The 16629-nt window shown below is 33.4% G+C and overlaps 2 protein-coding genes across 3 annotated transcripts in view; one reads left to right on the top strand and one right to left on the bottom strand.

Moving 5' to 3' along the window:
• Nucleotides 1-12211, top strand: part of Tusp (WD40 superfamily protein Tusp) — a 36748-nt gene extending 24537 nt beyond the window's left edge. Inside the window, exons 3-15 of the mRNA XM_077437632.1 lie at nt 5224-5406; nt 5488-5661; nt 5735-6112; nt 7308-7532; nt 7610-7853; nt 7941-8108; nt 8200-8330; nt 8427-9419; nt 9504-10638; nt 10719-10947; nt 11444-11606; nt 11689-11889; nt 11979-12211. Coding sequence (XP_077293758.1) covers nt 5224-5406; nt 5488-5661; nt 5735-6112; nt 7308-7532; nt 7610-7853; nt 7941-8108; nt 8200-8330; nt 8427-9419; nt 9504-10638; nt 10719-10947; nt 11444-11606; nt 11689-11889; nt 11979-12095 — 4341 coding nt within the window. The 3' untranslated portion in view covers nt 12096-12211. The remainder of the gene's footprint in view (nt 1-5223; nt 5407-5487; nt 5662-5734; nt 6113-7307; nt 7533-7609; nt 7854-7940; nt 8109-8199; nt 8331-8426; nt 9420-9503; nt 10639-10718; nt 10948-11443; nt 11607-11688; nt 11890-11978) is intronic.
• A 379-nt stretch (nt 12212-12590) lies between these two features.
• Nucleotides 12591-16506, bottom strand: LOC143917493 (RWD domain-containing protein 1). 2 transcript variants are annotated; one of them, XM_077439080.1, is made up of 5 exons: nt 16314-16506; nt 16031-16233; nt 15475-15618; nt 15208-15394; nt 12591-15131 (listed from the first exon to the last, which is right to left on the bottom strand). In XM_077439080.1, the coding sequence occupies exons 1-5, from the start codon at nt 16381-16383 to the stop codon at nt 15037-15039; spliced, it is 699 nt and encodes a 232-aa protein (XP_077295206.1). In that variant the 5' UTR covers nt 16384-16506; the 3' UTR covers nt 12591-15036. The 2 variants fall into 2 exon arrangements, with proteins under 2 accessions (XP_077295206.1, XP_077295205.1); XM_077439079.1 differs by having other exon boundaries at nt 14910-15128; nt 15175-15394.
• Between the last annotated feature and the right edge of the window lie 123 nt (nt 16507-16629).

Here is a 16629-nt window from a genome sequence, read left to right as displayed (position 1 = left end):
TCTTGGGAAAATATAAAAATTGGGTCAATTGAATATGCAATTAAAGTATGAATAAATAAAAAAATATATAATTTTTTAATATAAAAAATATATAATTTAACTTTTTTTTTGTTATACACTTACTACGCCGTCGTTAGAGTCGTCATTCCAAGGCTGATATCATTCTCACACTGACAGTTGAGCGTGACGCTTACTGAATTCTCCCTCTCTCTCGCATCTGTGAGGCACGTGTACAAGGGGCTTGTCGCGAAAATAATTATTTCTGTTGATATTGATCAATGTTTTTATTTCGTAATGCCACAATTCGAATCATAGAGGTTTTGACGAGGAGTACATAAAATATGAAGAGCCTGCACTCATCATATTTGGAGAAATAAAATAAAATACAAGTCTTGGTCACTCGCCATCCATCACAGTGCGGCAAGTTTTTTTACGCGTTTTGTGTATTGTATCTCTCATGTTTTCTCCCGCAGTTCGTGTGATAAATAAAAGTAGGCTGATTAATAATCAATTTGTGGTTAAATGTGTGTCAATGATGTTTTACAAACATTCTTTGTCATTATTGTCTTGCACATTTGTTTGGTAAACATCATTGGAATTCACAATAGTTTCGTTTATTACGGTCGTTTATTAATAAATTCTTGCTCTATTCAACGCCTTACAATATGTATGTAAGCATTATTGCTATGTGAGAAATAATCTCGGATTTATGGAACACTTCAACAAAAGTTCAAGTTGTCAGAGCTGTAACCGTCTTTTAATTCATGTGTAATCACATTTCTTAGTCCCCGTCTTTTTGACAGGGTTCAGAAGTTTGTCAGTTGGCTTTGAGCCACCTGTATATGTAGTATGTGCATATGAATGTATGTACATACATAGAAGCTTCGAACAGTTGTTACGTTCGAGCTTGTCAAATGCGCCAATGTATTAGTATTAGTGTTGCACGTGACCCAAACATTTCGAAATCTATATTATCAAGCAGTCACGTGGCAAATTTCCAACCTTCAGTTTTCATCTACGTATAGAATACGTTTGCGCTTGTATAATATGTATGTTTTAATGCCGGTTATATGATTCAGTGTCGGCACGTGTAATTAAATTTTGCTTTTAATTTTTTCTAACCCGCTGTTATTTCATCCGCGACACGGCGCAGCGCTTCATTTGAGTCGTGGCAGATTCACACGCTCTCGTCTCGTTTCAGCTGAAGATTTTTCAAATTAAAAACGGTGTGAAAAGAAACGTGGCGATGAAATTTTAATGAAAATTTTGCATGTTTGAACATTTGAAAAGGAGCGTAGCACGCGAACGCAATTAGTGTCTCCCTTTTAATTTGCCGCCCTTTTTCTTTACGCTGAAAATTATTCACACTCATGAAAGATGCCATGGGAAATTTGTAATTTTTGTAGCGGAAATAATAACGTTCGAGTCTTTGTTAATTTGATTTTTCTATCAATAGCTTCAAACCGTACACAATTATTTATAAAATAATGTAACGTGTCACAATTATTTATAAAATAATGTAACGTGGATGTCGAGAAGTTTTTCTGAGATATGAATGAAACACGCAACCAGTGTGGTAGATGTAGTTTATAGTTCTTGATCCGTCGGCCTGCCAGCTCCAACCCACCTAATATTTATACACATCAGGTACTCTCTGCAAAGAGATCATTTGTTGAATGGGTCGCGAAATCTTATTGGTTGTTTTATACGGCTTGTTTATACGCTGAGGCCTTTTTGGCGCGAACGCGAGATCAGGTGATCAGCGTTCAACGAGCGCCAATCAAATAATCTCTACGTTATAATACATTAAAAAATGCGCTGAAACTGAATTTTTTTTATTAGCAATTGAATATTGCGTTAGAAAACCAAATTTATACAAGATAATTAAGTAGTCATTAGTATGATTTATTAACTTTTGTCGCGGATGAAATTTTCATAAATAAATTGAGAATACAAAAATATTATGTTTTGGTATTTATTGTAATTTTCTATAATATAAATATTTGTTAGAAATACAGGGTAGGCGGTAAAAGTATAGAATTCAATTATATATTTCGAATTGTAAAGTATGTGTGTACATCCAGTGTTTTTAGTCCCCCTCCTTTGATATTCTGTATTTTGATACAGGTAATCAATACTAGCACCAATTTTATGAGGAATCATCTCAATAAAAGAATAATATAAAGATCAATGAATACAAATCTGTTCGACGGCGATAACAAACAAAGCCATAAAAAATCAAACAAATATTATCAATACTCGAATCTGAACACTTCTATTAATTAAGAATCCAATATTCTAACCGCTACGCTGTATTGTATGTAGTATAAATAAGTAAGTGTTTTTCCCTCTTGGCTTTATCTGCATATATGTATGTATATTTGAAAAATATAAGGAGTGCCGTAAACAAAATTCGCTTAGTGGTAAGTATACAGAGAATTCGCAATATGTGTGCAAGTACTTCGATTATGTACGTATGTACGTATATGGAATTTCGCGGAAAGCGTTTCACTCATAAATTTCAGTTTCAAGTTTCAGGATTAACGTTATTTGAAATATTCGCGAAATACATACAATTTTCAAAGACCGAAATTTTTCCAGAAAATAATATATACAGATTTAGTATTATATTAACGAATGTTCCACTTAGAACTACATATACTTGTATATTCAATACAAGGGGTATAAATTCGATTTTGTATGTATGTATGTTTGTAAGGCCTAGAATTATATTAGTTTCCAGAGTAGTGCTGAAATGACACATTTAAAACATACATAGTCACTGAAATGTGTGTGCGTATTTGCATGTCCGCCATTGTTCCGCGAGTATTGTACATACATATATTATGTATGTGTTCGTTCTAGCGAAAGGCACATCTTGGTACCATTTCAACGCACCATACTGATCAATAAGACGTTATTATACTTATGTAAATCTATGCACTATTTTTATGCGATGGAAAAGTAATTTGGTGATTTCTCTTCGTGGTGGAATTCACCGGCCTACTTTTTAAGTTATCCTAAGTATAATACTTACCTACTGCTACGACGAATTTTCCGGGTCTTGAAACGAAAGTTTCGCCATTATGTGTTTTGCTCTTGCGTTTTGAACAAAGTCAAAAGTCTCACGGGCAGCTCAACTTCAGTAATTTATACTAACTACTTTTCTTTTTTGGGGTTTGAGTTGTGCAATCAAATATTTACTTCGTAGCTATACCTACATAAGTAGTGCGTTCGACTTAAAGAAGTTGAAAGCCTTATTCGATATTTCCGAATTTACAAAAAAAAGCACATAATATCTATCAAATATTCACCGCAGTCACCACATCAGGATCTATTTTTTTGTAATCTATTTCTACCCTTTTGAGAAAGTAATAAAGTATGCCCCAGGAAAAGTACACTAATTTTTCCGTTCAAGATTTTTGCGATGATTTTTCTCAATTATTATTTTGATATTTAATATTATATTGTAACGTGTGAACATGGAAGAGAGTATCCACTGTCTAAGTGCATACGTGGGTGAACAATAGAAGCCCCGGATTAGGCTAACGGGACTCAGTAAGTGCTCGGACAAAGGATACGTTAAGTTCTCACTGACCTGGGCGAGTGCATGTGTAAATAAAATACTTGCCAGGGTAGACTACGTGCCTAGACAATAGACACATTAATGGATCGGGGAAGCTATACTGGGCAACTTGTGCTTTATAAGAAGGTACACACGTTAGATCAGATCTGGAGCGAGCGGTGATCTCGTGTGGACCTTCTGACTCGTTGAATAAATGCTTTGAAGCGACTTTGGGCTTTCATTTGGATCCTGAACACACCCCTACGCAACAATATTAAAAAAATGCGCAAGCGTTTGGATTGTTCAACCTTCGAGTTTATCAGTTATCAATGGAATAATTAGTGCCTGAAGAAACATCTTGTACGGAAAAGACCGAACACCATATGGGTTGTATGGGTATCTACGATGGTTCGGTGATTATTCAGCAAAAAGCGATCTCGCGCACGTCACTAAAATCTCGATCACGGAACATTTGGCACCCAAAAACTGCCATCAATTGAAAGTTACCCACGCAAAATATTGTACTGACGAGAACTCGAGTGCCAGATATTCCGTATTTGCAATTTTTGTGGTCCGTTGACCATCTATGTACGACTTGGTTGACCAGCTACGACGTGGACGAATTTGAGTCGCCATTCTGTGATTTGAGACTGATTCGACCATGTTGGTGGCTACCACTTTACTTCCTACTCGGCCTATTAAACCACGCCGTCATTTTATTTATATATCCCCCATAAGGTTATATGTATGTAAATATCACAATTGTTTAATGCATAACACTGATATATTGTAAAATTAATATATTTATAGGTACATATGTACATATATATGTATGTTTGAGAACAACGAAAAAATATGAAACGAATCGTTTATGTGGAGTGTGTATAGATTTCGCTTTTTATTCGTTTTGCAATGACCATAAACGTAAAACGAGATGTTTCAGTTTCGTAGCACTATCCTCGCATCGTAACAATCTCGCAGGAAGGATAAGGGCTGCCTGACGAAGGTTTACTTATCTTCATAAAAAAAGGAGAAAATGCTGAAAGCTCAACGTCTCGAATGTTGTGATGTTCTATTCCACTTTCGTGCCACTTCGCTATCATGATGTATCATAAAAAATGTTTTCCTAAATCTATATATTATATGTATATACAAATATACAAATGTGCCTGTGTATCTGCACGCTAGTAGAAATGTGAATGTGATTAAATTTAGCATTGAATTTTCTGTATACATTTACATCATCGATCGAAATTATTTCGCATTTTCACTTGAGAATAGCAATCAAGATTTATATACATTGCGATTGGACAGCTCGTTATCGTCAGACCCTTTGAATTAGTTCACTTTTATTCGATATTAATCTCGTTATGTAAACCAGTTACAGCCATTTTGCGAAAATTTCATTGCGACGAACAAAGTCAATTAATGGAAATCGATTGCGTCCTCTTAATTTTTAAACGAATTTTATTTTATTTTTTTCGTCTGCTTTTCTAAATTGACTTTTCTCGTTCGAATATTATTATAGTCCGACGCTTAATTTTAAGATAATCGTTCAAAAATTAAATTCCCTTTGAATTTTCCACCTTAAAATTTTACATATTTCATTTAATCGGCTTAGTCTTCGAATTCGCTGAAATTTTTCTTAATTATTTCAGGTTATTTTAGTGAAATGGAACGAGCCGTATCAAAAGTTGGCCTCGTGCGACAGCTCAGGAGTCATATTCGTTTGGATCAAGTACGAGGGTCGGTGGAGTATAGAGCTGATCAACGACAGAAACACTCCAGTTACTCACTTTTCATGGTCGCACGATGGACGCATGGCACTCATCTGCTATCAAGTAAACATTCAAATTTCTTCAAAATATACTGAAACTGTCTGTGAAACATGCTTTGTCTACAATAATAATTGTTGCTTTAAGGATGGCTTCGTACTAGTGGGCTCAGTGGCCGGTCAGCGCTACTGGTCTTCCATGCTAAACTTGGAAGCGACGATAACATGCGGCATATGGACTCCAGACGATCAGCAGGTTTACTTTGGAACAACAGCTGGACAAATCATAGTGATGGACGTCCACGGCGCCATGGTGTCGCAAGTAAGTGTAACGACGCTCGATAACAATCAGTCTTGATCACAAGCGTACTGAATGAGGATTTGATCGTTTTAAGGTTCAACTCAGCTCGGACGTGGGTATAACGAATATGGCGTGGAGCTGCGAGAAGTTCAAAATGGAGGAAGGTGAAGATACCGAGCCCGGGGTGGCCAACGCATCGGAGAGATCGTTCGTGCTCGCCGTCAGTTTTCAGAACGGTTACATCTACTTGCTGAAGAATTATGACGATGTGTCTCCGGTACATATACAGACGGATTTCGACGGTCGCTATATGGCGATGGAGTGGTCCAATTCGAGGGAGCTGCTCGCCGTTGCTGGTGTGGTCGTCGATCCGGAGGGGCGCGTCCAAGATCCACCAGTCTTCAATAATGTTATCAAGTTCTACTCCGACACGGGAGTCTTACTGTACACCACACCCATACCTGGGAACCAGGTCTTTATATATAATATTTCGTCTTACATAAATTAAGAATTGCTTTTTATAGCATGTAGAAAACACAGGATTGGGAAAATAATCAGACTGCTTGAAAATTAGCATTACATACATTATTTGATTATTTTTTTTTTAAATATAATGTCACTCGGGTGAGATTAGTACAATTATCAATTAACATTATCAATTAGTTTGGCATAATCACTGAAATTCGTTGAATTTCTACATGGATATTACCCTTCAACTCTTGGGTGGTTTGAAGTCAATGAATATACATACATATGTACATATGTACTGTCTAAATTAAAAAAAAAAAAAAAATATATATATATATATATATATATATATATATATATATATATATATATATATATATATATATATATATATATATATATATATATATATATATATATATATATATATATATATATATATATATATATATATATATATATATATATATATATATATATAATTCATCAAGATATCATTACGGGTTTCCCCTGAGCAACATATATGCTATTAAACTTGTACATATATAAATTTTTGAAATCAAATTCAAATAGCGGTGACAGTGGGTAGGATGGGTTTTGCCGCTTTGATGGAGGAGCCGTTTCAATAATGAAATCAGTTAAATCGGCAAATTGGCTGATAGGAAACGATCGACTTGGAGTCGCAAATATCCAAGTCTGACCAACAGCACTACATATTTTACTCAAAATAAATTATTTTCAATCAGGGTCAACCTACGGGATCAAACCCGGTAACTTCTCGATAGTAAGCATAAACGCAACCACCGAGATTTGTTGGTGATCAGATATCACATTTGAAATGAGACATATGTATATTTATATGTTGCGGAAAAATTTCTTAGATGAATTTGCATGAAATTTTATGTATCTGCTTGGAACCAAGCCATTCAAAAATCCCAAAAAAATTCGGAGATTATACTGAATGAAATGTTGGATTATGTCCGACAACGTGTTCGGGTTTGTTTGCTATCTGGTATACATATCTCATCTGAGAGATATTATCTTCAAGAAATGATTTTGTAGTATTTTGTAGTGCATTTTCTAGTTACTAATAGTCTAATTGATTGTGCCCATTGTTTGGTTTGAAATACGGACAAAATGTTTTTTGATATCGTTTTTCTTCATCGGTGGATGGGGTTTAATTAAGGGTTTGATTTTAGATGGCTGTGTCGGCTATGACTTGGGGTCATAATGACCGTCGCGTGTTTGTAGCTACCGGTAGTGGAGTTCAGGTGGCACGTGCATGGCGTCGTCTTGGTTCATTACAACTTCTAGCAAGATTGAGGCTGAGACGTGCTCTCACTAAGCATGCGCAACTTGCAACATTACCACTTCCACCGAGACTGCACGCTCTCGTTGCTACTCTTTTTACCCACACTATCTCAGTTAGTATTGATGAACAATTAATTTGACGATGAAGAGTTAGAGTATGCAATTCATTTAGTTGAGTTTATTTTTTCAGTGTTGTGTACCAGAAGCATCGGCTGTACGCGATTTTGTAAGTAGGGCTGCGCGAGTTGGCCGTCTACATTGTACCATGTTGAGGAGAAGTGGCGATGCAAATTCGTCAACTGGGAGCGCTGGAGGTGCAGGAGTTAGTTATACTCTTTACTTGGAGCACCTTGGAGGACTCGTGCCACTTCTTAAGGGTAGACGTATTAGCAAAATACGACCCGAGTTTGTCATATTTGATCCCCAGTACGACGGTATTGATTTGATGATTGAGTTTTTCGGTGCCTTTGAAAATGTAGTCACCGTCTATGCTAATTTTGCGAATGATTTTCTAATTTTAGGTGCTGATTCTGATGATATTCATTGGTTTCGGGTGAGATCTGCGGGTGAAGTCACTTGTAGCTCTAGTAGTAGTGGAAATTCATCGGCACATAGTAATTCCAGTTCATCTTCGCACGCACAAGCTTCATATCCAGCATCGGATTCATCCGATAGTGATAAGGATGAAGGTACTGTTTTATAATAAAATGTTCTTATGGAATGGAATGTATTATATATGTATGTATGTTAAAAATATTTTTTAACGTTTTTGTTTTTCAGGATGTAGTGGATCGCCGAGACTGCAAAGAAGAAAGAAAGGTCGTCATAGAAGTGCGAAAAATCAAACACAAATTGAAAAAGAAGTCCCTGAAAATATTGATGAACTTACATATATTGATTCTCTTCCAGAGGTACAAAATGTAAAAGTGATATCTTTTATTCTATTAATAATATATTTTTATATGTATTTAGTTATTGAATATTTCTTAAAAAAAAAAATGTTTTAGGATGTTCCATTAGTAGAAGTGACTTCGAACATTTGGGGGACTAAATTCAAAATTCACGGATTAGCAAAAAATATTCCTGCCAATTTAGGTCAAGTGACATATAAAACATCTTTACTTCATCTTCAACCAAGACAAATGACATTGGTGATGACCGAACTCAGGGATAATTTACCAACTGGTCCAGATCCAAATTTCAATCCTAACATATTCTCTGAAGACGAAGAGGAGGTGTTTCAACCGTCTGGGGACTATTCCTCGCCCGTCCACAAAGCTAGAAGTTCAAATTACGATTCATCGACTGTAATCGCACCTATGTCGCCTAGGGGAAATATTTTGTCTCGTGCGAGATCATCGCATCTTCAACAACCCACTGCTGTACAAAATGAGTCAAATAGCACAACAAATTCAAATAATACGCCTGCCTTAGCTAGAGCCGAATCTTATGAAGATGAATTTCCTTACATAGATTTGACAGAAATGGTTAATTTTTGTGAGTCACTTCGGATAAATGGGTCGAATAAGAATTCGACAAGAGAAATCAATCTATTACCAGGAAATTATAATAGAAATCAACTCAAAGATAACGGTGATTCTGCGTTGCCTTTAAATGCTCAACTTTATGCCAGTAGTCCTGTAAGAAATCATTCTAGTCCTATAAACAGTGGTGGATATAGTCCTAATTGTAGTATGATTAGAAGCGGTCCATCTTCCAGTTCTCAAAGAAGTGGTTCATCGCATTGTCCTGGTCGTCATGCGATTTCACCACTTTGCTGTGAAGGCTCTGTTCCTACATTACAATCTCCTAAAAATGCCGTGGCACCAAGTGATATTATATTTGATCGTCCACCAGCCCAAACAATGATGTCTTATCATAGTTCTGGATCTGATTTTTCACAAAACGTTCAACAAGTTAAATCAAATATTTCAACTGCAGAGTGCCACAATCACCAACCAACATTTAATCTGAATTTATCTTTAGATCATAACAGACAGGTATGAAATTTCACAAGTAATTTTCAACATGAATAATTCTAATGTTTTATATGTATATGAATTTCGAATAAATGTGAATTTCAGGTTTTAATAAAGAAAATGGATTCGCATATCGAAATTTCAAACAGAGCTGTCAATGGAAATAAACAAGACTCTGTTTTGACTCAAGCAAATATTCACACCCAAAAGTCTTCTAACGTTACGCAAAATGTTCACCACGAGGCATCTACTCCTCTATTCAAACAGTGTAGTAAAAAAGAAAAAACGCCATCTCCTAGTTATGATAGTAGGCGAGATGATATGAAATACATTGATGAAGAATCTATAGGAACTTTTCCCTCCGAAGTATCAATGGAAAGTTCTTGTAGCCGTAAACAATCACCAAAGGTACCTATTAGCATGGCTGGCGTTCCAGTTGGAAATGCGCCAATAGCTGATAAAATGATAAGAAGTTGTAGTGTAGGATATTTAGATGTAGTACATTCACAGCTCGTTCCATGTGAAGTAACTTTGGCGATGCTTAGAAAAGAAGCACCCAAACGGTTAGTCCTAGTGAATAAGAAGAACAAGAACTGTACTAAGCGTAATATGAAAAAGCAAAGCGTTCATGGTCCGCCATTAAATTTAAATTTGAATTCAAAAATTGATGAAAATAGTTCTGCCAAAAAAATGCCAAATCTGAAAAGTTGCGGAAAATCGAAAAGTTTAGACTCGAGCGACATGTATTTAATAACGCATACCTTGAACGACATAACTCCGTTACCAACCAGTATTGAAGAAAACGTCAAGTCACTGGACGACGAGTGTATATACGAAGTTATCGATAATATTACAAAGATCCCTAATAGTTTACCTAGCGATAGTTCAAACTCTAATAATAGCAGGCCTAGTAAAAATGCCAAAGAATTCACTAAATTAAGTTTTTTTACCAATTCCAAAACGTCAAACAGTAGGGCAAAGAAAAGAGACATACCAGTTTGCGAGGTGTGTAAATGCATTACAATATCATCGAACGCTTCGGCAAGCATGTATCAGGAAACTCAAGATGGCTACATCTGCGGCGCTTGTTTGACTACCACTGCTACGAATACTCCCACCAAGAAATCAAAAAACAAATTTAAAGAGAACAAGCATTCTTTGGGTTCTGAAAAAAGTAGAAGCTCCAGCCCGCATCCTTCTAATGAGAGGAATGCAAACAACGCAAGTGAAATAGAAATAGGTTACCGTCTTATTTCTTCTCAATTGAAACAACTTGTTTTAATGTAAATTTCACGTATTTTGTTCTTATTGCTTTTATAGAGCGCGCCACTACACCGAGTCCAGAGCAAAGAAGTGGTAATACTTTATCAGGTGCTGCGTTAGCAACATTAGAACAGTTGTTATACAGAGTACGTGATAGAAGTGGAATGGGAAGTACGGATACTCCACCTTCTTCGCCAGCACCTAGGTCACGACTTCCACGATCCTCTCCGGCCAGTCCCGCGCCATCTAAAAAAAGCAAAAGAACAGCTTCAGCTTCTCCCATCAGGTAATGAAATATTTATTTGATTCGTTCATTTCTGTAATCTGAAAATGTGTGTATCATCTAGTTCTAATATATAAATTCGAAAGAGATTTTGTATGTATGTATGTATGTTTGTTTGGTTCGTAAAATCAAGGTGACGTTCAATTTAATAAAAAATCAAATAAATATAAATAAAATAAAACTATTCAAATAAATTTAATAAAATGCTTACTATTAGATTGGCCAAGTTTAAGCGGTTTATATTACAAATACCGAGCGAAGCCGGGTAAAACACTAGTCTAATATATAATTTCGAAAGAGACTTTGTATGTTTGTTTGGTTCGTAGATTCCGTGACGTTCAATTTAATAAAAAAACAAATGAATATTCAAATAAATTATAACTATTCAAATAGATTTAATAAAATGTTTACTATTAGATTAGCCAAATACAAATACCGATTGAAGCCGGGTAAAAACACTAGTGTTTTAATAAATACTATTGCTATTGTTTATTTACAGAAAACACATTCTAAATTCACCGTTGTTGGGTAGACGAAGAAATAAGAGTAAAAACCAAGAAAGCTCTGATGACGAAGTGGGTACATTTTCTGGCGATGAGGTTGTCAATGGAAAGAATTATCGAGATCTTGAAACATTCCAAAAGGCTCAACTAAGACAAAAGGTGATGTAAAATAAAACATGCGTTTCAAATCCTTTACGGCGTCTAGTAGAAATGAAATAATGAATTTAAAATGACTTTACAGTTAAAGCGAGGGAAGATAGAACCAATCGGTAGCGGTAGTGGTTGGTTGACGCAGCCAAGTACTCCTGTCCGGCGAGAATTTGTGATGCATAACAAAGCACCCATGTGGAATGAGAGCAGTCAAGTTTATCAGCTTGATTTTGGAGGCAGAGTCACTCAAGAGTCTGCGAAAAATTTTCAAATTGAATTTAGAGGAAAACAGGTCTATTCTGAAACTAATGATTTGAATATTATTATTTTAAAAAGAAATTGTACCTATGTATGTATGTATATTTATTTTTGTATTCACAGGTAATGCAGTTTGGAAGAATTGATGGAAATGCTTATACGTTGGACTTTCAATACCCATTTTCAGCATTGCAAGCATTTGCAGTTGCACTCGCCAATGTGACTCAGCGTTTAAAATAAGAATTATAATAGAATTAATCTCGAGCCTAAAAAGTCACGTGTACTAAGAGACACATACATTTTAAGTCGTGTTTTTTGCCAAAGATTATCTTAAAATGTAAAGGCCGTTTATACAGAAAAAATAAATTTTGCTTATTTATGTAAAATAGATAGCAAAGAAATTTTCTATAAGTGTTTGTTTTAAATATTATATAATAAAACTGAACGTCAAAAATAAATGTTGTGCTTTGTATTTCATGTGAAAAAAAGTGATTTGAAAGTTTGTAAAATTATGTACGTATAGTGTGTGTTACAACTACTGGAACATCCTCACTAATATTATACATGTTTCCTCGTTATCTTGTAACATAAAAAGGAGGAAATGAAAGTTGATACAATTTTTAATTTTAAAATATTTTAAAGAAAATAAAATTATTGTTATTATATTAAACAGATTGATTTTATTTAATTTATTGTATTATATAATAATTTTTACAAGAAAGATAGATTCACTCCGTCTGGTATATACATAATTTTTTTTATTTTTCATTGTATTTTTATTTAATAATTGAAAATGGATACATTTTTATTAACATGTTGACGATTAAATATAGCAAAACATAGTATTACCTTTCTAACATATCAAATACATTTATTTTCAATTATCTAGTTGTAAATAATGTTTATATACCATTGTAAATGGAATTATTCATTGCAACGAGTGGAGTTATCTATTATTGAAACAATTACTTTTTTTGAATCTCATTAACAATAGACCATTATAAAACTTAAATGTGTTATACGAAATGTTATTTATCAAGCTGTTATCAAACTTCTCCGTATTATTAATTTAAATTAAACTTACAATGGTTTTCTGAAAAAAATCATTTCCAATTCATTGATTTTGTTGTTTCTCAATTTCAATTCGTTCGTCTGAAAATTGATAATTGTAAATATATTTTTGTTAAATAAGTTAAAATATTATTATCCATGTTTGAATGTATAGTTTTGTATGTGATAGATTTATTGAACATTAGAATTTTTGTATTGTTGTACTGTGAGTAGTTAATCTTTATTAATTAGTACAATTAGTGGAAGAAAATAAATAGATTAACAATTTAATTTAATGATTAATAGCTTTTGAACACAAGTATTTGATTTATTCTGCACAAAGTTTTTTTTTTTGTAAATGAAATAATTCATTTTTATGTTCTTGTAGCCTAAAATAGAAAGTTTTTGTTATAAATAGCTACATATATTTACGTTTCTCATTTTATAAATTTAATTTGGACGGTTTTTAGCGAATATTTAAGTCAAAGAAGGAATATTTTAATCGTATGAATATTTATAGTAATTATTTAATTAATATATGGTAAACCGTCCAAAATAATCATCGTATATGCAGGACTGATTTTTATTACCTATAAAATATAATATTATTGGCAAAATAAGACTCATAAAAGAATGTTTTAGTTAATTACAACTTGTTTACAAATGCATACATATTACATATGTACATTCCTTAGCTTAATGTGTTTTTTTATGATTGAAAGCGTATTTTGGAAATAGCATTGAATGGTATTCGGTTGCAAAATTTATTTAAAATATAATACGTTACGATTTTTAAATGTGTATTAAACATTTTGCAATTTACTTTTATAATAATACATGTGTGATATATGTACTTTGATGGTTTTTCTTTGGAAACCAGACAATTCCACACGAGGAAAATACATTGTGAAAATTATTTGTTTATTATTAAATGCAAATCGAGTTTTCATTGTTTCGTGGTTATTCTTAAACATTGCATCGTTGATTTGTGAAAATGTCTTGTGATAATTTATCACGGAACCTTTTTCTTCACATACATATGTAGTATGCACCTAAGTCAAGTTTGAGTAATGAAGCTAATATAAACCTTGTAAAAATGTAAGTGGTTGTATGTACATATGTATTTTAATTAATATACATACATACCATAACCCGAGGCATTAATAACACTTTAAATTAAATAATGTGGCGTTTAATAATCCAACCAGATACCAGACTCAATGTGTTGTCATACATAAGGCCTGGTTTCACATTCCTTAGAAAAATTATAATACAAAAGACAATATGTTAATTAAAAAGAAGTTCTGTGGAGGAATTGTATGTTTCCAGTAAATACATTTTACGTTTACTAGATAGATGTGTATAATTGTTTTATTGACATTTCTTCTTTTTCGAATAATTTAATCATGAAATTCACATAAATACTTATTAGTTAATATAAATAAGTGTTTGGTGGACTGTTCATGGTAATTGTGCAATATTTTATTTCAATTGTTTATAATTTCTATGAAAATAAACGATTCTCAAAGATTTTTTAGTTCTATTTTATTTTTAACATAAATATTGGAGTGTTTATTACCGGTTTACCAGTAACAAGGCGGAATAGTTAGTTGACCATGCTAAACCGCTTTACATAAGATCAATATCAACTCAAATATAATCTTTTTCCGTATATTTCAGCTTTAAAAAAAGGTTTGAAATTGGATATTTTTAATGCCAGAGTACGAAAAGCATACTCATATACATATATCATCCCGTTTGTTCAAAACCTGTAAACTAGTAATAGCCTATGTCTGAAATTCATGATGTTAAAACTGTTTTGATATACTTTGATTTCTGTATTGCAAATATTGTATTTTGCCCGGAAAATACCACATGAAAAAAACAAAGCGAAAATAAAAACATTTTATGATATTGAAAATTATCGATAAACTCGAAGTTAACCAAAATTATCAGTTAATGGAAATGATGGTAAAGTTGTACTCGCTAGTTTGTATTGCATTCCAATTTATATTTTTGTACTATCTTTCATTACACATGATTTTATTAATAAAACTTCAATTCTTATAGTAGTTTTATAAATAAAAAAATATTCATACATTATTTTAAAATATGTACAATTAATATTGACTTAATCTTTATAATTATCACAGTCGTCATCTTCTTCTGATAAATCGAGATCATCAACATCTTGAAATAATGACTCATCCACTTTGACAGCGTCTCCTGCAAATACACACGTATTATTAACAGTATTATTCACAAATACTACAATTTCTCATAATAATGAGAAAATAATTACCATCATCTAAGAATTTAAGATCAGATTCATTTAGTGTTGTGTCTCTTAAGAATAATTCCTTTCCTGTTAGTTTTCTACTATCTTTTAAATCTTTTTCTCTTCTAAGTACGATGCCAGTTTCAATTTCAAAATTAGTTTTCCACGCTAGAAAAGATTCAACTGAGACCCTAGTTCCTTCAAACCTTTTCTGAAAATGACAATTAAACTCATGCAATTTAGTTCCCAAAATGAAACGAGAGTTTTACATAAGAAATATATTTTACTAACCATTTCGGCCTCTTCTTCAGCTCTTAATTTTTTTAATGCTCCTTCTTCTTTTACTTTTTTTAATTCATCAGATTTATTATCCAGCCACTCTTGCGCAGCTGCCACTAGAGTGAATATCATAACCATACCTAAATTTTCCTCTGCCTATTAATAAAATGGATGAGAGCTAGTTAATAAAATATTTAAATATACATAGATTTCGATATAACCCAAGTTTTTTCATAATTGGAAGAATAATTAACCGAATTTGTTTAGTCATAAGAAGAAAAGGGTTAACATTGAATTTTTTTTTTTAAATGAAATGTTTTCACAATCGTATATTTTATCTGTGTGTATCCATATAGATACAGTAAAATTTACCTGGGTTTCAATTTTGAGAACCTAACATTTTTATATTTCAGAATATTCATTCTGCGTCTATGTAATATGTACACTTCCAATACTTTTTATTCATTCTTATCACTGAGCAAAGTAATTATTACAGCTTAGCTTGAGAGAAATATGATATATACATATGTAACATATAGTAGGCAATAGGATACTATAAGAGTCATACCATAGACATTAGATGGTCGACTAGACGTTGTTGGTCTTCGTCATCGAGGTTTTGCGTTTCTTCCAGTAGTAATAGAGGCGGTTCATCGGGGTACTTTAGTGGTGGTTCGAACACCATCGCACACCACACTTGTCGTTCTTCCCCATCGTCGTCCGCAGACCTCACAGTCAGTCTCACACGCCGAGGCGCCTCCGCGCTTAAAACTACAATACAAAATTGTGAAACAGTACTGTCATATATACATATATATCGATAATCATATTCATCAATAATACTATCTTACTTTCCATGTCATCGCAGTAGATGGAAGCGAGCGTATCCAACTCGGCAGATTGTTCCTCCTCGTAGTCCATTGATTATTTGACAATACCGCCGATAGGTAAATTTCCCAAAAACCGACCGACAGTCGGTAATTCAGCAACTGACACAGCAGACGACACCGCGACCGCACATGTGCAGTGGCCATAACCATCGCTAACACGACCATCTATTATCATTATCATTATCATTATCATAATCCACTCAATTTCAAATGTAACACTTCTGTTCATTTTCTATTACAACCTTTATTGAATAATTATGAAAAGTTTCAAATCGTT

The sequence above is a fragment of the Arctopsyche grandis genome, chromosome 9 (genome assembly GCF_051622035.1).
Source record: "Arctopsyche grandis isolate Sample6627 chromosome 9, ASM5162203v2, whole genome shotgun sequence".
Taxonomy (NCBI): Eukaryota; Metazoa; Arthropoda; class Insecta; order Trichoptera; family Hydropsychidae; genus Arctopsyche; species Arctopsyche grandis.
The sequence above is the reverse complement of the archived record's forward strand: the minus strand, read 5'-3'. Positions and strand labels throughout refer to the sequence as shown.

What these genes read in the sequence shown, in the direction of transcription:
- LOC143917493 (XM_077439079.1), bottom strand. Translation starts at nt 16,383, where the DNA reads ATGGACTACGAGGAGGAACAATCTGCCGAGTTGGATACGCTCGCTTCC. An exon ending in TCGACCATCTAATGTCTATG is followed by an intron (nt 15,619 to 16,030) that starts GTATGACTCTTA and finishes TTTTATTAATAG; the next exon opens with GCAGAGGAAAATTTAGGTAT. An exon ending in CTGAAGAAGAGGCCGAAATG is followed by an intron (nt 15,395 to 15,474) that starts GTTAGTAAAATA and finishes TGTCATTTTCAG; the next exon opens with AAAAGGTTTGAAGGAACTAG.